The 22,544-nt window shown below is 42.1% G+C and overlaps 1 protein-coding gene across 13 annotated transcripts in view; it reads right to left on the bottom strand.

Moving 5' to 3' along the window:
• Positions 1 to 20,572, bottom strand: part of caska (calcium/calmodulin-dependent serine protein kinase a) — a 159,796-nt gene extending 139,224 nt beyond the window's left edge. For 10 of the 13 annotated variants that reach the window (XM_085435468.1, XM_085435465.1, XM_085435474.1 and 7 more), the window contains exon 1: positions 19,719 to 20,571. In XM_085435468.1, coding sequence (XP_085291594.1) covers positions 19,719 to 19,777 — 59 coding nt within the window. In that variant the 5' untranslated portion in view covers positions 19,778 to 20,571. Of the gene's footprint in view, positions 1 to 19,718 lie in introns of all 13 variants that reach the window. The other 3 variants (XM_085435475.1, XM_085435472.1, XM_085435464.1) reach the window with 2 other exon arrangements.
• Between the last annotated feature and the right edge of the window lie 1,972 nt (positions 20,573 to 22,544).

Here is a 22,544-nt window from a genome sequence, read left to right on the forward strand (position 1 = left end):
TACTTCTTAAAATTACTCAGTTAATTGAGTCACTAATCAAGAAAAATGCACCTCGTTCTCTGGCTGCAGCTCATCAAACCTGAGGATTTGCTGCCTTAATTTTCCTCTGTGTTACGCAACTGTGGCTAAAACATTTTGGTTGGACTCTGGGTAATTCTGTTTGACATTTTTTGAAAAACTCCTGAAGTTTAATGGCTAAACATGAAGTAGTGCTGATGAGCAAGTGGAAGAGGGGAACGAACAGATGTTTAAAGAGACTATTTAGGCCAGTTTTTGCCAGAATGGAGCACATGATCTCAGAATCCTGAAGGCGGGCCTTGTTAAAGTTAATGCGAGCTAATGAACTTACATTTCCCTCCATAAGGTGACTGAGTCTGATTGGAACAAAAAGAAGGAAGCTGAGTCTAACCCAACTCACACCAAGCTGCTAGATCAGCAAAGGACCCTTTAATTCAAACCCATATTTCCAAAGCGTTAATAAAATCTCTGTGACCTGTAAGAGCACTTCCAAATGTCACAGGTGCCCAGTGTAGAGCTAACAATATCTCCAGTGTGTTAGTGTGAGGGAGACTGTGACAGATAGATGTCAGCTCATCTGTCACAGGCCAATCCCAGACACTTAAGGAGTTTTGACAGGTGGGACAGGATGGCAGGTTGCAGGTTGCCTGAAAGTGCCAGGTGAAGTGAAGACTGCTACTGTCTGCAGCAAACATGACAACAAATCTCGGAGACGTAGGATATGTGTGCAGTTTGTGATACATGAATCACTGATTTCCTCATCAACTCCTTGCCATCCAAGCCGCTTGGTTATTATTCCTGTACTCACTGAGTTACTGCAGCATTTAAAGACAACCCCACTTTTATCTCTGGCTACACGGACATCAGCAGCAGAAGACCTTCCTTTAATTTCAGCATCTACATCATCATTGCATCATTTACTATTGCTTTTTTTTTTTTTTTTAAAGAACAGTGGGATGAGAAAGGGAAAACCAGAAAGACAGAAAAGAGATAAAAAACTGTGAATGCCCCCCCCCTGCAGGTCTTTTCTTAATTTGTGTTAAGTAATGTCATGCAGTGAAACTGTATGAATGTGCAAATGTGAGGATGTGAGAACGTTTTTCTCAACAGTATTTCAATGTGCATAATTTCACAGAACCTTGAAGGTCACAGTCTACACAGAAGCGTGGGCCTTCCTGTAAGTTTAGGGCCTAAGGCGTCAACTGTTTTATGCAGAAATGAGAATATAGCTGAGTGCTATTTAGATACAATTACATATATTGGCTCAATGTGTATAAACACTATCACACAGTGGGCATGACTGGGGACAAACCCAAGCCACAGACATCAGCCTGCACAAGCACACACTTCTTCCTCCTCCAGTGCTTTAGCAAACACACACACACACACACACATATGGCAGAAAAGGCGCTACTGAGAGATGAGCAAAAACCCTGCCTTACTGTCTGGCCAACCATATGGAGTTTGTGAGCATGTAAGTGAGAATGTGCGTATGTGTGTGTGTGTGTGTATGTATATACGTGTATGCATGTGTGTGACAGCGGACTCAGGAATGTGCGATGTTTGTTTACCAAACAGAGGGCTTGTGAAGAAGCAAAGTGTTTAAACAGCATGTGCTCCTCTCAGTTCAAATGCCAGTCCTCAGTATGTTTACCTGACACCAGCTGAGCATGTGCCAGGAACACACTCGCACAACAAGCCAGGAGCACCGCTTGGTCAGATGCTTTGGCAGAGGTGAGTTCAGAGCTTTTCAGGAAATCCATGGGGGGGGGGAAGCAGTGCCCATTGTGGCTAATTTAAATTTGCAAGTAGTTAATATTAGCTTACCAACACAGGTAATACCAGATTATATATTGGCAGCACCAGTGTGAGCACGAACTTTTATATAGTTCCATAATTTAATGGTCCAAATCTTAAACTGCTTCTCACAAAGACAGCTGGAGATATTTGCATTTTAGTTTTTTCTGCCATTTCCCATGACAAATCACTTCAGTCACTCACTCATGCTTAGATGAGCGGTTCTCAGAAAGCTGAGTGTATCCTTAGCTCTGTCCTCCCCTTCATCACAGTAATTCTCCAACTGCCTGCATGTGACGTCTGCAGGGAACATCTGGAAATGTTAGCTCCTGGGTTACACAGTCTATGAGCAGGCACTCTCCCAGTATAGCTAAACCCATCACTTTTTCTGTTGTTGCACATGTTGGGAAGAGGCAACAAAATGAAGCAGCCTACCACATGTGTGCAGTCATTCATTGCACATTGTCTATAAATAGCAGTTCCAGCTGCATCCACTTGGTGGAAGGAAAATAAAACAATTTCTGAATTGCAGGCTCAGTTTTTCTATGGGTAGTTTCAGACCAGAGATGCAAAACTGAGAACACGTTGGAGCTGGGAAATGGATCTGAAGACTTCATTCAACAGCAGCATTTCAGCTTTTTGTGGTTTTTGTTTCTTGTTTTGACTAAAACACAGCAGTCAGTTCCCTCTGTAAAGTTGCACTAAGCACAGCAAGAGCCAGTATTAGTGCTTAGCTTGGCCTGCTGTTTCCTGGAAGTTTTTTGTACTGTAGTGTTCAGCTGTTCACATTAAAGTTTGCTAAAACTGTTGTTGTCGAGGAAGAAAGAAGCACTGAAGGGGGTCGAAATCTTGGGTCCCTTCTCACATCTGCACAGCTGGCAGCTAATGTGGATGTGACACACAATTGGACACAAACTCCCTTAATCCAGTGCTGGACAGCTGTATGTGGTAAATGGTAGATGGCCTGGTTGTTATATAGCACTGTTCTACTCTACTCGAGCACTAGTCTGCATGCCAAGTATCCTTGGGCAAGATACTAACCCCAAGTTGCTCTTCGATGCATGCATCAGAGTATGAATGTTAGGTAGGAAGCACTGAAGCTTAGCTTAAAAGAAAGTGCTTGTGTAAATGGGTGTGATTGGGTGAATGTGGCATGTTGTATAGAACGCTTTGAGTGCTCTGGGAGAGTAAAAAAAGCGCTATATAAGAATCAGACCATTTACATTCATACAAGCACTTCTTTCTATGTGCTCCACACATTCACACTGATGAACGCATCAGGAGCAACTCAGGGTTCAGTATCTTGCCCAAGGACACTTTGGCTGGAGCAGCCAGGGATTGACCTACCAACTACCTTATTGGCAGATGAACTGCTCTGCCAGAGGTGTGAATGAAGAAGCTTCTGTCTGTTTAAACATGGCATATTTTTTTATGGACTGATGTCCTTATGTTTGAAAAAAAAAAAAAGCTTCCTTTTAAGAAGGTTTGGGGCCCATAAACACAAATAGAAATAGGTGGATTTGGTCATTAAAGCCCCTTTTCCATTATAACCTACTCGGATCGCCTCGCCACGACATAGATCGAATGGTTTTCCTCCGGTACAACCTGACGTCCATGGTTGTCATCATAGGAACACGTCCGAACATCCCATGATGTAATTAATATGCGACACGAACACTACAGAAAAGGTGGACGTCGAAGCATGATTGCTCCAGCTGCTCGGTCTGTGGCTTTTTGTCAGACTCAGGGAATACAGCATTGGGGGTTTTTTTAGCCAGTTCCCTCGTTGCCGGGTTTAAAAAAAAAAAAAAAAGGCGTAATAAAAAAAAAAAATTCCTAATTCATAAATGAGACGTTCTCATGACTTACTGAGTGATGCTACTGACCAGCCAATCGGTGGCATGCAGTCTGATGCTGTCACATATGAGTACCTACTCAGATTGCTCGGAACCCCGGGCAAGCAGGTACTAAGACTGTATCTGGTACAAGGCACTATGACCTAATGGAAAACTCTGAAAACCTTGGCAAACCAAGACGAGTTGATCCGAGTAGGTACTAATGGAAAAGGGGCTTCAGCTTTCCGGTTGCACCCTCCTGCCTTTCAATTACTACCCACTACTTCAGTGTAACCCGTTAAATAAATGGGGGGGGGGGGGGGGGGAAACAAAACAAAAAAAACATGCATATGCATCCTTCACACGAACTCTGTGGACTAGAAAGAAGTATTAGAGCAAGAAGTTTCTTGGTTTGAACTCTGGCTGAGCAGCGTTTGCATGCTCACCCTGTCCCATGGTGCCAAGGTATGGCCCAATTAAACTTTACACCACTGATTAGATTTATATTATAGCAACTGTATTGTTTCATAATCTTAATCTTATAGTTATAATGGCAGTATTCCTTAAAATCCATGATGATAACACTAGCTAACACTCCCTCTCTCATCTCAGCAGGTGATTTAAAGGCAGCTGCAACACTGCTGTCCTCGACCAGAGAACAAGCTGGTGTAATCATGCCTCACGCAGGCATCCTCCTCCCCACTCCTCCTCCCATCAATGACTCATTCTTCCAGAGTTCACCTGATCTCAACTGAGTTTCTCATCACTCCCGCTCAACCAGCCCCAGCAGCAAACAACTAGGAGGTATAGTCAGAGGCCGGAAGAGAGGGCAAATATTTGAGAATGTGTGTGAATGAGAATCTCTAGCAGTCCATTTCCTCTGTAATGGTAAATGGACTGTATTTGTATAGCTTTACTAGTCCCTGAGGACCCCAAAGCGAGGACCCCACCACACATCCAGTCATCCACCCATTCACACTCTGGTGATGGCAAGCTACATTGTAGCCACAGCGACCCTGGGGTGCACTGACAGAGGAGAGGCTGCCAGACACTGGCGCCACCGGGCCCTCTGACCACCACCAGTAGGCAACGGGTGAAGTGTCTTACCCAAGCACACAATGACCGAGACTGTCCAAGCCGGGGCTCGAACCGGCAACCTACCGATTACAAGACGAACTGCCAACTCATTAGCCACGATCGCATGCATCCACGAAGCACAAACGCATCCATAATGGATGGACAAAATAAACAAATAAGCAGTGATTTAACACTACAGGCTCCTCACAATGAAGAGCACACTAGTCCTGGAGAAGGTGAACACGGTCACTGAGTGTTTGTCACATTCATGCTGCTGTGCATGTGCGCCTTTAGCTGACAGATTTAGATGAGAGATATTTTGGAGCATTTTTCCTCACCGCACCCGCTCACAGGGCATACCCATCATGCTCCAGATGGTAGGGCAGAGAAGGCCAAAAAAAATGACAGTGGTGCCGTTCTTTTCCACCTTTCCAAGGAGTTATATGAGCACTTGTATGGAAGGGATGAGTAATGACAGCTCCATTTAAGCTACTGACAGACAGAGAAAAAGGGAACAAATAAGAGCTGAGACACCACACAAGGGCAGCAGTGGGAGTGACACAAAAGAGTCAGAGAGCCCACGGTGCGTGGAGTGCTGGTGTACGTGTGGTTCAGTACACATCACGTGGCTTTTAGGTAGGAAGAGAATAGAGCTTCCTGATAATCCATTTATCATCCTGAGTGGGACAGCCGAATCATGCCACCTACTACTCAAACTCGAGGCTGACCATCTTGAAAGGAGACAGACGAGACTGATGCAAATATGACACCAGAGTTTGGACTTTCCAGAGTAGTATTATTTTGTGGTTCAGCGATTTTTACGTATAAAGCACAAAGACAGAAAACAGGAAACATGCTGCCAGTGCACACTTGTTGGCTTTTGAGGATTTACTGATTTTGAAGTGGCATTTTACCTGAGAGCAGAGACACTGAACAGGAAGCCAGATAAAGGGGTAACTAAGGTGCTAATTGTGCACTGTACTGTGAGATTGTGGCAGCTTGAAGTAAGACAATGTGGTTTTCCACCAGGCTCCCTTCAGCAAGTCTTGCTCTGTGCCTCTGATACCAAGTCCCCCTTGTAGTTACAATGGGGCTGGGACACTGAGCATGTGTCACCCATCTGTCAGACAATATGTCAACACAGCCATAACACCCCATGCTAAATGTGGCTGCAGCCCGTTAAGACCCTCCACATTGCTGCTCCTCCAAATATTAAAAGCCTCCTAACCTCCACATTATCACTTTACCTTCATCTCTTTCTCATCCATCTTGTTTCTTTTCATTTTCTTCCGATTTCTGTGGGTGCAGCCACATTCAGCGGCTGACTGCTAAACATCTTCCCAATATACAGCCAGCTGAATAAAACAGACACACGCTGAAATCTAAAGATGTAATATTCATTACCTGTGCCTGACAACCACGTGTACCATAAACTGCATCTCATCTTCCACCATTATAAATATTTAAACTACACCACAGCCATGGGCTACAACAGGTCAACGGGTACAGGGTGATGTCCAGTGGGAAAATTAGTGTTTATGAACGTGCATATATAAAAGGCGCTTCCAAGTATTGGAATTCAAGGTGATTCACGAAAGCCGTACTCAACAGCATGGCGAGGAGGTAATCATTATAGATTTATACATAGTTTCTTTGATGGCACCTTTTGTCAAATGATAAATAAAACAACCATTAGAAGAACAGAGAAATCAAAACAGAAACTTATGTATTTATAAAAAGTTGTATTTGTTTTAATATGTGAAATCAAAGTAACACATCCCTAATGCAGAATGACATTCATCCATACATCCATAACATCCTTGATACTATCAAGTGTATTGACCCTTTCTGTTAAAAACATAATGACATTTTGTAGAAGAAAACAATTTACCCTATAAAATGCACGTTTTGGGGATGTGGTTAAACAGAACCCAGCCATTATAAACTTCCTCTATGAAGTAGAAATAGAACAAAAGTCCAAAGAGCAGGAGTTCTTGAATATTTATGTTCTTTGGTTTTAAGCAGTCTACTCTTCATATCTGGTTAACACAATATGAGGCCGGCGTGGATGTGTGGTTGAATAGACCCCCAATTCTCCTCCGATCTGATATGGAAATATATGTGAGAGCAGGGTGGTTTTAAAGGTACCGTCTGACAAGCAGTTCTGGCAAAGTATCCTGCCTCCTTTTTGTCTGTGCATTTCAAGTCAACTTTCATCTTCAATGTTCATCTAATCAATATCCACCATTGTTTGGGTGGCAGGGTGGCAAGAGTGTGATCAGGGTTTCTCATTCTTCCAACCACACAAGCACTTCCTCTCTCAGGTGCCCGTTATTACCATTCAGACAAAAGCATGTTAAACACAGAAACAACACAGACTAATTGAATGAAATAAATGGAGCTCATCTATTCTCATTTACACTGGGGCCACCATCAGAACGTATCAGACTGCACATGCAGCCACAGAGCACAGGCATGTGAACATGCCGCACATACAACACAAACACAGCTTGTAGCTATACAGACGTGTGTGTGTGTGTGTGTGTGTGTGTGTGCGCGCGCGTGTAGTCAGGTATGAATCGGCTACAGTGTAAACAAATTAAATTGGCATTTAAGCCAGATGCTGGAACAACTGGATGCACTAAAGTAAACACAACCAGCTTCATGTGACAAGGCCCATCACAAAATCAAATATGAAGTGAAAATCGGTTGATCTGAATGGTAAATGCTAATGTTTTAACTAACGGCTATGTAGATCTTAGACACAAATTCATACTCATCCCCCAGGGCAGCAAAGCAAGGTAGCTCTGTGTGTGTTTGTCCAATTAACAGTTTTAATGTAGTAGTAACTTGTTAGAGCCTAGAAGTCTTTATAGGTTTGTAAAGAATTAAGTGTCAGACTAACAGACTCCAGGATCTGACTACACATAATAGTGGCAGACCTGCAATGAGCTAGCTTTACCAGGTGCTTTGAACGTTGAGTAATTTTCTGAATGAATTTCTAAACTTTTGCAGCAGTATTTGGTCTTCCATGTTTTTCCTGTGCGTACGTGAGTTTTCCCGAGGCCTGGTAGTGAGAGCAAATTCACTTTCTTTTCTTATTGTTGATTGGGGCTTTGTAGGTACACTAATCACCACCTTCTGGTGGAAGTGTTACATCCCACCTGTGAAGGTAAAAACTCTCCCAGTTTTTTTTTTGTTTGTTTGTTGTTGTTTTTTTAAAACATTGACTATTCAAATGATTCTCTCACACACTCTTTACACTCCTGCCATCTGGAAAAAGGTACCGAAGCATTCGGGCACGCACATCCAGACTGTGCAACAGCTTTTTTCCACAAGCCATCCGTCTCCTCAGCAAAAAGGGACTGACTGATAAACACGCACACACACACATACACTAACATTATCACTCAGCTTAACTCAAATACCTCAAAACATTGAGACTGGACTGACTAACCAACACAAAGCGCAAACACACTGACCTACACCACCAAACCATCGCACACACCAACCTGTAAATGCTCTTTTGCACAATATTATTACTAGATATATTATATATTATTATTTTTTTTGCACTAACTTGTCTTGTAGCACCTTGGTTCCTGGAGGAACGTTGTTTCGCCTCACTGTGTATTTTTAAACTGTATATGGTTGAAGTGACAATAAAGTTGAACTTGGAACTTGGAACTTGATTTAAAAAGAAATTCATGGCCACTCTCCTGCTTATTAAGAAAACACATTTAAATGATAAACTTTGTCTCAACCCTTGTCAAAATACTGAATTTATGTCAATATATGCTCGCCTGGGACATTCATCTTAAATGAAACTCAAACACATATAAAAGGTGGATCTGAGTTTGTTTGATCAACAGTGATCCAACAAAGAATGAATTATCAGTTGCCAAAGGTCATTCCTACACTAAGGTGCAGCCCTGTAATTCTTTGTTTACAATTCAGCCATTTAGCAACAGCTTTTTCTGTTTCACTTTACGACAGATACATGAATCACCACTTCTATCCTGTTAAGTGTTGAGACACACAGTACATTTAAATGAATCAACACAGCACCAGCTCACTGAAGAAGAGAAATGCAAATGTTTTCCACCTCCACCTGACTTGAAAGTATAAATTTCTTCTTAATAGACCTGCCTCGCTAAATAGAGGTTAATTAAATAAACCTGCATTTTGCACACAGCCATCAGAGAGACAGTGTGAAGAACAGAAGGATCTGAGAGACAGAAAGCACATAAGGAGCAAAGTGGGCTGATATTTAACTGTAAAGTTAATGAGTAATTCTTGTTTCTAGTCATGTAGCTCTATAGAAACACTTATAGAGCATTAGCTTAATACAGCAGGGGGGGAAACCTCATGTATAACAGCAGTATATCAGCAGGCTTTCATGTCCATCTCCATCAACCACGGGCCTGCCACTAAGAAGAGAAAGCCTTAAGGCAGGAAACAGTTTGACTTCTATCCATCTAACAGAAATTGCTGTGCACTTGACAAAGTTTTCAGCAGTTTGCTGCAACTGAGCCTGGCAAGCCTCGGGGATCCACCCTAGGTCCAGTTCTTTTTCAGTGCAAATTCATACGACCACTTATCTAAAGATGGTGTTAAATTCTGATATCACACAGAGTGTAAAATTACAGTATGTGTGCTAAAGGGCCAAATGTCCGCAGCCTTCTTAGTCTTTCAGCATGTCTGTATTTTTGTTTAATGCTGATAAAACAGTTGGAAGTATATTAGTGGATGATACAAATAAAGAGGTTTAAACAAAAATCTTACTTTTTAATCTATCAGCAATACTGTCAAAGTTTTATTTAGCTCATCTACAATGTTATTTTGAGTGGTCATTGATGTCAGCTACTCTCTAGAGTCTTTTGAGCCATGTTTGGACAAAGCTCTCCAACTGTGGACTGCAGATAGAGTGTAGGTTTTGTTCTTCTCTACAAGTCCACTGTGAAATAAACAGACCACTCCAAGCAGAATCTGCAGTGAGCACGGACTGGCTTACTGAGGCTACAGAGCAACACAAGGTCTGCAGTCCTTCTCACAATATGAGACGACAGTGTTGGAATCCATCAACAGAATAATGAACTGAGTGGAGAGGGAGTTGCTGATTATTACTCTGTTATTGTCATGATGTACACATATCGTTCATGAATTTATTTAATAAAGCATCAATATGCCTTTGCACAAGAAGCCCCTGCCACAAACACACTTCAGTTCCACAGGAAATGTTAGCATCTACTATTCTCTCCAATACAATCCAAAGCCTTTGCACAATCATCTCTCCCAAGCAGCCCCCCCCCCCCCCCTCCCCCACCACCACCCTACACTGTCCCCTTAAGTAATCCCCCTAATGCTTGAACCTTGACAAAAATAGTTTGGTTAGTTTTGCTATAATCCTAACCAGAACCACGATATTTGAGCACATCACATGACTGAGCTCCTTTAATATGCATGCTAAGACACTATGAGGTACTTAAACACAGCAGCAGCACAGCTTTACATCGTGACCAGCACAGCTCTACCTCTCAGCTCTCATTATATCACAGACACAGCACACATTCCAGGTTCTTGTGATTCTTGTTATGTCTCCCAGAAAGTAAACACATAATGCAGACCTGTTATTTGTGACCTCTGTAATTGTCCTCAGCTTGTGCAATTTTTCTTTGTGTGGCAAGACACTACATCTTAGCCTGAATTATGCAACAGGTAGATTTTGTGTTTTTGTGTCATATATGAAAGAGATGAAAGTGAACACAGATGAAATCACTGCAAAGTCTCTCAACATCTGCAAACCATCTTTAGCACAGGAGGGTTCCCGCTTCGAGTGTGTAAGTCTAACCTCTCTCTTCCTACATTTTTTTTCCTCCTTCCTCCTCCACTGAACAAACAGGACCAACTGTCACTGAGAGCACATGTCAGACATTAAGCCCAGCAGTTTTTCTGATTTAGGCACAGCTCTCATTTGGCTGCTGCAAGAAACCAGTAAACACATTTTTGAGCCAGTGGCTTCTGATAGTCTGTGCTGGTTCAAAGAATGAACACCGTTTTCTGCTACTCCTACAAAAACAGCAGAAATGCCTTTTCCCTGTGTGTTACAAGGTGGGTGTTTTATTTTCCTTCAGGCTCAGCTGTAACTCGGGTGACAGTGTGTGCTTTGGCATACGGTATGGAAACTGGTTTAGACTGAGGAGGTCCCCACACTGACACGAGGGCAGTGAAAATAAACCCGAAACAAAAGAAAGGATGTGAAGGTAAAGCTCTGAAATATCACTTACTGCATCAGCAGCTTTTGGTAACTCCAAAGAATGTCATCACCTCTGTAAATGAACCTTTGTGTGTTATAACCTGCTGTTAAACCTAATTATACACACATGAAAGCTCTGTGGGAGGGTATTCGGACATGCGGGTCAGCTGAATGATATTGCATTAATAATGCATTAATGAAGCCACTTTAGCCTTGTTAGCCAACAGAAACCTGCTGTGACCGCAAACTCCTGACTTGGAGGCACATGTGGTCACACATACAAAACAGTGCACATGTTAACTGGTGGGTACGTCTTATGTGACTGTGTGCACTGCCTGCCATGCTTCAGTGCCCTTCATCTGGGACTCAGGGCAGGTATGAGGGACAAGACAGCTGGTTGAACACTGAGGGCCCTCTCTCAACTAAACATAAATCGCTTTACAACAACTTCCTGCTAGTATAGCAGGGTTTTTTTTTTTAATTTACTGTTAAATATTCATTGAAAGTCAGATCATTATTATTATTTGTGAATTCTTCAAATCTGGTCATGAGGTTTATGCCCATGTCCAGAGAGAGAGCATGGAATATTATGGTGCTGATGCTAAAACGGTTTTCCTGACGTAAGAGTCTAAACATCTAACAGAAATTGCCGTGCACTTTACAAATTAATTTTTTGCAAAGTGGCAAAATAAATAAAAAGCTATTCTATTCAATGCAACTATTTTCTGTGCAATATGTCTGTGAGGTACAGGCGTCCCATCAAGCTAAAAAACAGTGACCAGTGTTTTCTACACTGTCTTTAATTGTGACTTAACTGTTTGATTTTCTGTGGATACTCCTACCAGACTGGAGCTGATTAGGTCAGCATGCTTACCAAGAAAATTAAACCCTTTCACAATATGTAAAAACAATCCTCATCACTCCAAAAGTCAAACAATTTGCTACCAGCAATTTCCTACGGAGTTCTAGGCCAATACTGCTCAATGCTTTAAATTGTATCATTATTTTCAAATAGGATACAGAATTGGATTATATCATTTATACTGATACGTGCATCTTTTCTTAGTAAAGGTTTATGCAAGTACCTCTGTGCCTCAAACTTGTTTTCAAAGTTCTTTTGCGAGAGAGATAACGTTGCCCATCAATGAATAAGAGCTCTAACTTGACAGTTTATTGGCTTCTGGAAGCATGTTAAAAAATTGCTGTTTTCAGCATCAGACTACAACCAAAAGTTGACATTTTCACCCATCAGAAAATGGGGGTTGCTTGTTTGCTTTGTGGGACTTTTAGATTTTATTGCATTCGTTTGGGGTCAAAAATCACCCATTATAAAATACCACAAAATAACTGTCCAATCAAGGCACCAGCAAATGAACAACTTCTGTGTTCTGCCAGGTAAAATTATTTTTATATCACTGGAGGCTGGTAGATTAAGGTCTACTTCTTCTTTGTGAGAAAAAGCTGGCTGACTGCAGTAAGAACAGTTCATTTTTCCCCACGGGAGGTAAAAGTGTCTGTTATGTGAATGGTTATTGACTTGGTGGCTCCGACTATACTTCTTTCAAACCAGCATGTTTTGGCACTTAAACAGGCTCTTCAACGCGTTCTTTTACGAGTGTGAACACAGCCTATGAATATACAACCCCAAGTCCAATAAATGGACAGCGTTTAAAATGTAAATAAAAACAGAACTGCAAATCTCAAAACCCTTATGTTATTCACAATAGAACACAGAAAACAACAAATCCAATATTTACTATTACATGATAAATATTAGTTTGCTTTGAATCTGATGACAGCAACATCTCAAAAGTTGGGACAGGAGTAACAAAAGACTGGAACCGAGGCAAAGTGTAAAACTGTTCACAACTTTGAGACATGTTGCTGCCATCAATTTCGAATTGTACATTTTTATCGGTTCAAACATTTGATGTTTTCTATATTACATTTTGAAAAATGTAAATTAAAAACAGAACGCACAATGTCCCAGGTTTTTTGGTATTGGGGTTATAGTGATACACCCTAAGACAGCTGATCCTTCCAGAATGAAGAAAAGACACAAACTAGGAAATATGGAAACCAAGAAAAAGGAGTTTACCTTAGTAATGTGTGCAAAATCTAGGCACTTACTGCACTGAAAATGATCATCCTCCTTCTTGAATACCAGTGTCTGTGATGATAAACACACGTCTTTCTACTAAGGAAATTATCCAATGTTTTGAAGCCAAGCAAATTAAGTAACTGTTGACAGCAAGTTTAAATTCCCATTTTAGACCATTTCCAGGCAGAACATGCTACCATGTCACTTGTAAAGCGAGCCAGGAGCCAAGAGTTATAGAAACATTTGAGATCTTCAATCCAAATTTCAAGGCACGGCAGGAGGATGAGCCTGTATGAATGTTTTAGTCCTAAAAGCAACTGCTAAGGAAAGTGAAATACTCCTGCAATCTGACAACAGTGAAAGTGACCACATAAAAACAGGCCTCTCTTTCGTGTCATCTCAAGAACATGACTGATTGCTCTATTAGTAAAAAGGTCAGGTGGCACGTTTTTTCCCTTCCCACTATGCAAACATCTGGAAACAAGAAGTACAAAGAGGTCCCTAGAAAACAGCTTCATTTATGCTGCACTAAAGTACTGCTATGCATACATGACACCCCAGTGATGTGAAAAAACATCTGTATTTAACCTAAAATGAACCTGTGACTCCATCCATGCCTGTCAGACTGAGTGTTTAGTAGAGAATAGGTTGTGTCTACCCTAAAAAAGCATTTTTATTTATTTATTTTTTAGAAACACAAGCCTGGAATGCAACACTGAAATATGCAAGATCCATTTATCTTTTCAGAGTGGGGCAACAGATAAGAATCTATCCAATCCACTTTAAAGTCGGCAGCTATTGGTGGTACTTGGTGTCTTAAGATTCAGGTCATTAGGCTGAGGGCATTTCAAATATTCATCAAATGTTGTTCACCCCCCATCAGTGTTTCCTTTACTCTCAAATAGGGCTGCCACAAACGATTATTTGGATAGTCGACTAGTCACCGATTATTTTTGCGATTAGTCGACTAATCAGATCATCACCCATTGGACGTAAAACGTACAGCTTATTGCACCAGCAGCATCTGCTCTTATATAACTATCATTAGCTTACAGCTTTAAGTGTTTAAGGTCTGTGCTAACTAAAAATAAAGACAAGATGATAGTTTATTAAATTTTAATGAAATTTGCAGATTGTTTCGGTGAAGTTTAATAAACTCCTTGCTATCTAAAATATAACAGGACACCGGAGTAAATTCTGGAGCATCTCACACTTCTGATAATCAGCTGTCTGCTTGATGTTTATTTAGCTGTGTAAAAACTATAACTTTAATCTCAGCCAAACCGATTTACTCAGGAACAAATAAAATACCAAAAAAAAGCCAAACAATAACATTGTTAAGTTATCTAAGTGACTTATATATGTTTAACCTGACTAGCGAAAGACGGTGGTGGGTTTGAAAACAATTTGCCGGGAGTCCGGTGTTCTCACGGCTCTAGTGACCTAGCCCCCGGCTCGCTATCAAGCTAGTGGGTAACAGACGTCTCTGAAAACGTCAGAGCGCTTTTTAAAATATGTGGTGTCCTGATAAACTGAGCAGATATTTGAGGTTTACACAGCTACATTCTCGCCTGAAAATATGTTAAACGTTTATTTTGTGACCCAGAAAGAATAATAAGAGTAATATTAAAACTAACTAACTGCCGCCATTGTTGGAAACTGAGCTGGGCTGCGCTATGAATTCTGGGACACAGCTTCTTCTTCTTCTTCGGGGTTTAACGGCAGCTGGCATCCTTGTACATGCAGTGCTGCCATCTTCTGTTTCAGTCCGTTATTACACTCTTAAATCCTGCTACTTATTCCTGCGTCTTTTGGGATCTTACAAAGCTTCAAACGACGCGTCGACTATTAAATTAGTCGTCAACGATTTTGATAGTCGACGTAATCGTGACTAGTCGACTAATCGTGGCAGCCCTACTCTCAAACAGAGGAATACCACTCGAAGAAATTCTACATCTCAGTGTGAAAGCCATACCTGTGACCACAAACTAGGCATTCTCCAGGAGGCAGCCATTGTGTGACATCAAGAAACCTTGTTCTTGTGAGGGTGGTTTCAACAAGATAGCAAATGTAGTTTTATTTACATAGGGCTGCACATGTAGAGCTGCTAGGATCTGCTAAGGGTGTTTTCCCCAGCTTGATGAAGACAGATAAATGTTTTAGTGGTTCAGAGCAAGATCTCTGTTAAATCATCTATGTTTAATTGTGCATGCGGGAACCAGCCTTTCAGCAGATATTTCCCTCCAAAACCCGACAGAGAGGCAAAGATCACATAATACAAGCTGCCTGCATATACACACAAACAGTGCAGCAGGCATAGGCCCTGGAGACAACACTATGAATGTATTCCCACAAGGCCATGGTCCCAATTCAGTCACAACCATTACTGTTGACACATTATAAAATTGTCAAAATGACCTTTTTTGGTAATTTGATGTTATTCTCTACCTTTTGTTGTCTCCCAATTAAAATGGATTTATCCCCACCCCCCCCCAGCAACTGTGGCATCACCCATTTCTCTCTGGACTATGCAACTTGAATCCTTCTAATTAAAGCCAGCTAAAAGAATTAAACGCTAGAATTTCATCTGCGAAAGCTTGGCCGTAAACTCCTTGGATTGCCTGCACTGCACAGCAGCTCAGTTTTTGTCAAATTATTCTATTAATATGCTTCAAACACAGGTCTTAATGTCTCACTCAATAACTTAAACTCAATGAAGTGACACATAGCAAATAGCTGTTGTGTTGGGAAGCATGTCAACAGTAATACAAGCAATTTTTTTTTTTTTTTTTACTTTGGGGGAATAATCTTTGAACTGTGAACCCAAGTGCCATTAATTCCCATTATTAGAAGGATGCCTTTTGAAATGCAATTTTTCTGACAATGTAAACAAAGCAGCGTTTGACCTACTGACTCATAGCCCATGGGCCTTGCAGTGCCATGACTGTGTTTGTTTCTTTGTCATACCCTTCTGGCCAATTCATTGATCCACACTAATACTGCCCACCGGTCATTCTCAACATTAGCTAGCAGAAGCTAGCCACAATTGTAACCACTTAATAAAACCAACCACAAGGCCGCGAACAACTCAACTCCTGTAGGGAATGGGTCTGTCCTGATCTAGGTCAGCATTGCACATGCTTAATTAACACGGGTAATGTGGGGGGAAAAAATCCACAAAACACAGCCTCTAAAATATGTAATTAAGTAATCTGGTTAGTTGGAGGAAAGTGCAAGGACAAGGGAGACTTACCAGACCTCCTTGTTATTACCATAATTCCTTCCACATGAAGCAGAAAAGGTCTTCAGTAAAACAGTGAACTAGCAGGTATTTCATTCCCTGTGGGTTACAGAGCAGTGGCACTTCACTCCATGAGGCGAATGGCACACATGCACAGGAGATGGAGCCAGGCCTTAGGGCTAAAACTCCCTGTCACCTCTTTTTAAAAAAAGGACACATAAGACCACACGACTGCAAGAATTGACAACAGGCACCAAACACACACAAACTTTAACACACACCTCCTTGGGCTGAGAGTTATAATGACATTCAGGCTTTGTACAGCACCCCCGAGTGTCCTCCTAGGCTATGAGGTATGCAAATGGAGGGTAATTTGTTTTATTCACAGTGGAGCGGATCGGCTCCACGGTGATGTATGTTCTAGAACAATATCCACTGTTGAATCCACAGCAAGGCCAAATATTCAGGACAGGAAGCCCATTGATCAATTCAGCTGGGTAATATTAGCTCCTGTTTCGGGCTTCATTAACAGAGGAGATGTCAGAGCACACACACCCTATGGTTCGCTGCATAAACTCTCAATGGCCTGTGACTGTGGCATCGGTGCTGTTAATACAGCGCAGACCACACCGTGCAGCTACAGCATGACATCATAGGCTGGATGCATTGAAATTAGCATGTTTCTGTTGTCATCAAGCATTAACTGCAGTACAGTTTAGAGCTGCAAGGATTTAAAAAAACAAAACAATGGTAAATAGCCTCTTCTTTGGAGTCCATTGTTTTATGCACACTGCTGTGTTATGCCCCCTGCCATGAGAAACACAGGCACACACGGACAACTTCTTCCAAGGATGAACTCGGAAAGAGCACGGCCCGAAGGCACAGGATGTCTCTTAATGTGTGACTCAAACTAATGGACTGCCTCCGTCTACTGTGCCCCTGCCCTCGCCTGCTCCCTCGCTCATCCCATCTCCAACGCAGCCTCTCTTTTCTCATCTTCCAACCCAAATTCCCTCTGCTCCTTCTCGTCTTCCAGCCCCAAACAACTCTATTTACTCCCTCCTTTGCCCCATCCTTTTGTTTTTATGCCTCAGAATGCAGTAGCACAGAAGGCGGGATCAATGTGACAGCAACAAGACAGATGTACACACAATGCACTCACGCACGCGTGGGTGACAGGCTTTTGTCCGAGGTCAGCATGCTTAAGAAAAAAAATTAAATGAAATACAAGCGTGGTACAAAATTTTCTTCAAACAATGCACGTTTTCCAGACCATCCCTAAACCTAACAAAGCACACGATCTGGGACACACACAGTGTTATCTGAGCACAATTCAGAATAGCCTATTTTTAGGCTATTCTGAATTGTATGTGGGTCTAACCCTGCCGAAAAAACACACACACACACACACACACACACACACACACACACACACATCCAGGGTGTCAGGCTTTTTAAAAGTCATGCCTTTGCTGACTGCGGTGTCGTCATCTGGTTGGGTTTTCCTCCGGTCAAGCCCGTCTCTTTCAGGATGACAAGCCGCAATTGGTGCTTCAGTGGAGACTTAAAAAGAAGCTGTGGCTGCAGCAGCCCTCCACACGGAGAACAGCAGGTCGGCTGATAAAAGGGCCGCTGTCTCTCCTCATGCAAACTGTAAATCACAGACTGTCCGAAACACTAAGGAAGGGCTGCGCTTTGCAAAACTGGGGGCGAGTGTGTCTATGTGCGGCTGACTCAAAGCCGCTTGTCTCAGATCCTGGCTCAAGATTTTTAATGATTGTATTTTTTACATGAGGACAGGAGGATTTTTTTTTCAGGGGGGGGGGGGGGGGGGGGGGGGGGAGTGAGGGAGAAATTGCTTGTGACTGTATGGGGATAAAGAGAACACACTCTGTGTTTTCAGGCTTGCCTAAACATGTAGTGCATGCGCTGCAGGTCTTATCACCCCGTCACACAGCCAACCATCTCTGTGACACAGCAGAAGTCCCATAACCAGTCAGCCCTGCCATGACTGACTGACTACGTCTGCCTGGGCCTGCCAAGCAACTGATTCACACGGAGCTTCTGTTTGTGCGCCCAATGAAGTGCTTCATTCAGCACCAGACGTTTGGATGACACACTCAGTTATTCAGAGCAGAAACAGTTTTTCCCCTCAGATTCCCACTACTCAACAAAACAAAGCAGCCGCTTCTCTTCTCTTACCATCCTCAGTTCCTTTATGAAGCGCTGCAATGACAAGTTGGGAAGCCCCAGGCATGCTTTTAAGTGCTGCAGCCATTAAGACAAGCGAAACTGAAAGACCATGAAGGTTAAGGACTACAGAATCCAGATTGTTAGATTGGAGGAGGAAAAGAAAGAACCGGACCATCTATTTGGTGGGTATTAGTAATTTCAACAGCAGCATGGAAACATTCACAGCCACACCTGCCTTCACACACTGATACCATCAATACATTCTGCTTGGTTTGCAACAGATTATAATTACAGGGATAACGGTTAATGATATACCCAGCTTTGTTACAGCCAAACAGGATTACACAAAAGTAATTACACCAAACTTTGTGAAATTCCAGCCACATTTAACAACGAAGATATTATCTTGAGAGTTTAAAGTGGTCTTACTGCTCATTTATACTGCGACTGTAACAGTCCCAGAAGATGCAACAAAAGCCTCGCAGTTTTTATTAATATAGTGTGAGCATAACGGCTCTTAAATATTGGATCCCATTCCTCAGAAGGGTAATTAGAAATACAGCTTCTCTGTGCAAAAACATTCCCAAAATGCATGCACTGCTATCAGCTTACCCGTGCAGGGAATGTTACTCCCAAGTAGTCTGGATTAGACCTTCGGTCACTAACGCTCGCCAGATGTGCGGACAGCATGACTCATGGATGGTGTGTGCCCTGCCCTTTAATCTCTGCAGCAAGTTGACAAGTGCCACCAAGTCAAAGCACAGCCGCGTAGCCAAGTAGTGCGTGTATGGGCAACTGTAACACACAACCCACGCAGGCACAACGGCTCTTTAGCTTCATCTGGGAATAAGGGCGATAAAACTTGGTGTTATGAGCTCGTGGCATCATAAAGAGACAATTACATCTCCCGTGATAAGTTGTTTCGGGGGAGGCTTGCGCCTCTGTAGAACGATATAGTGCTACATAGGGCGCAAAAGTAGGATTAGGGTCTGTTTACGTTCACTTCTGATGACCAAGGACGCGCCATTAGTTCCTACACAAATATTGCCACGCTTGTGGGCGCGCACGGGGACGCTTCAGGCTGCGCGTGCAGGAGCGCGTGTGCCAGATCTTCAGGAACATCAGAGGGGGGCAATCGGAAAGCCAACGAGAAAAACTGCAAAATGACAACAACAAAAAAAGCAGCAGAGCAACACTTACTTGCCGATGACCTCGCAGAGCTCGTACACATCTTCAAAGAGAATGTCGTCGTCCGCCATAGTCCGACCCCGGTTGGGGAAAAATTATCCACCCCCCACCCCCCCACCAAAAGAAAAAGAAATGCGTCCCAAACCTCAATTTATGGTCCTAAAAGGAGTGCTACGGGCAGACGACAGTGTCAGGAATAACTGACAAAACGCCGCTCGTGTCGCCAGCAGCAGGGTAAGTCGGGAAAGAGTTGCAAAGAAACGTTTCCAAATCCCAGTTGTTGCCTCCTTCGTCGACCCCCTGTACCCGCTTCCCCCCAAAAAATAAAAATCCCCCGCTGCGAGTGAACCGGCACAGGGAAGAGCTGCGTATTCCAGGGCTCTGCCCCGCCTTTCCCGGTATCGTGCCCCCCCGTTTCAAAAAGCAAACCTCACAGGGTTGTCAAACAACATAGTAAACTACTTCACCAGCGTGACAATCCCCGTAACGACGCAGACATGGTCACCGTTTTCAGTGTTGTGCTGACAGAGGGCGAAACGAGCCGGTAAGGCAGTGTTGTGCATCAGGTTCGGGTTACAGCGCTGAACCAGGTGGGTTACGGTTATCTTCACATCCCAAACAGCTGCGGGTTTACTCTTCAGTGTTTTCGGGGGTGTGCGCGCGCATATACACAGAGTCCTCTTGTAGTGTAACGGACGACCTGGTTCAAGTCCTTGGCGTACAAAACCACGCGCGTCGCACTCCTCGTCTTTTACCTCGGCTTGACAAGACTTTGCAGCCTCTGGTTTACCTTTTATTTCTTCCCACTATCGCCCGTTTGGCCCGGACGCTCAGCTCTACAGAGCTTCCAGAAAACCAAGCTCCTCCTACACGGGAGTTATGAAACTGCTCCCTTATCCTCCATCTTGGCGCCAAGCCTTTCCTCACGGTTCCCCTGTCAGGTTAATAGGCTTTGAGCCAATATGGCGGACCGGTGGCGCCGTAAAGATTTCTCTAAACCCGCAGTTTCCTCTGGACTTTTTCAATGGAGTTCCCACCCGGAAGCGAGTAGTATGAATGAAGAATGTTCGCAAATGTTAGGAAGTATATTATTTAAGTTGAGTATTCAAGAAGTCACGTCTAACTTTTTTCTTTAATGATTAAAGGTACATAAAGCTTAAATTTGTCAAAGAATAATCAGCAACTATTTTTGAAACAAATTTTCATCTAAAAAAAAAAAATCTAACTTTTTTCCCTAGTTGTCCGGGCTGAGCCTGTGCCTAATTGTTTTACATAATGAATGGATCTGTACAAAACAAGACCCTGAAGTTACAATGGGCTCTAGGTATGAACAGCCCACATATTTGAGGAATTATCCTCTGTCAAATCATGAATCTTTGTTTCCTGGATCCAGCCTCTTTAGTTTGCAGATTGTAAGTGAATATTTAGATTTTTGAATTGTTGCCTGGACAAAAAAGAAATTGTCCTGGGAACATGTGACAAAGCTTTTGTGCCAATTTGAATCGTACAAGTAATCACTTATTGGAGACTCACCAAGTTAAAATAGCTTTGAATTCTCACCCTATTGAGTATCTTTAAAATACGGTGGTCTAAATGCAAACCCATTTGTCCTGAGACATTTATCTAACCTTGCTGCTCAGCAGTAGTCAGAGGTATGGCCACCACAGACTGGGACTGCTTTCAAATAGCTTTGCTTAAACGGTTTTTAACTGAATGAAGTGACCCAAGTCTCACTGTGGCAGCCATGATAGTATTTACAGAAATCACTGATCAAAATCTAATGAGACCAGGGGTTCCATTATATTGACCTTTATTTTTTACTAGTTTATGGACAATCAATACAGAAAGTCTAATCACAGACACATTTATTTTTTGAGAAATTCTTTATTGAGTTCAGTTGATTCTTTTGAGCATTATTGCACTGACAGATTATGGAAGGTGGACAAACAGAGTGTGGCTGGCCCTCCTGCGTTGAAAAGAGTAAAAGAAGTTCAATCACTTGCTTATTAAGAGCCCCTGGGGCAAACCAAAGTAACAGGTTAGAGGAGTTTAAACAAAACATTTCTAATATCCAACTGATTAAATGTGTTATTTCATTATTCACAGAGATCTGTATATATGCGAAAATTCATTCTTTCTATTGTAGTTTGGTTTGGTGTTGGTTTATGTATATATTTAGATTTTCATTTGGCTTCGTTAGCCTTCAGACTTGGGTCATTCCAGATACTCACATGAGGCAGGTAGAGTATCAAAAGAAGCCAGCTGCTTCTTAGCACGTTGGTCAGTGTGTGTTGTTTTGAATTCCTGCTCTGCTAATAAAGGTCTTGTCTTGTCTTTGTGAATTTTCCTTCACATGTTATCATGTCTATGTGTGATTTCACAGGGGCGCAAAATGATATGAAAATGATGTAATGTAACCTGATGACACAGAATTGTATTTTTTATTATTGTGTGTGGAATTATTTATTTATGTTTTTACATAAAAATAAAGGAACATAAAGAAAATGCTTTCTGAGGTAATTATTCAGTAATAAAGTTACCCATTTTGTAAAAAAGATCAACAAAAGACTTTATTAAAAATAAAATAAAATAAACTTGTTTTGTAAAAATCCACAAGCCACATTCCACTGATTTCATGCAAACCTCATTATTTTTCTTATCACTTCTAGGTTGGTCAGTCCATCTGTCTATTTACTGTTTTTATTTTGCTTTGTTTTTTAAAAGTTTCAAATCGTACCCTGCGGCCCAATCACAGATCTATAAACTGTGAGTAATTCCCTTATTAGACAAAGTCTGCATAAATGCACTTTTCTGTCATTATTATTATTATCATTATGG

The sequence above is a fragment of the Copadichromis virginalis genome, linkage group LG16 (genome assembly GCF_057382275.1).
Source record: "Copadichromis virginalis isolate Kocher_CV1m ecotype Utaka linkage group LG16, C_Virginalis_male_GT1.1, whole genome shotgun sequence".
Lineage (NCBI taxonomy): Eukaryota > Metazoa > Chordata > Actinopteri > Cichliformes > Cichlidae > Copadichromis > Copadichromis virginalis.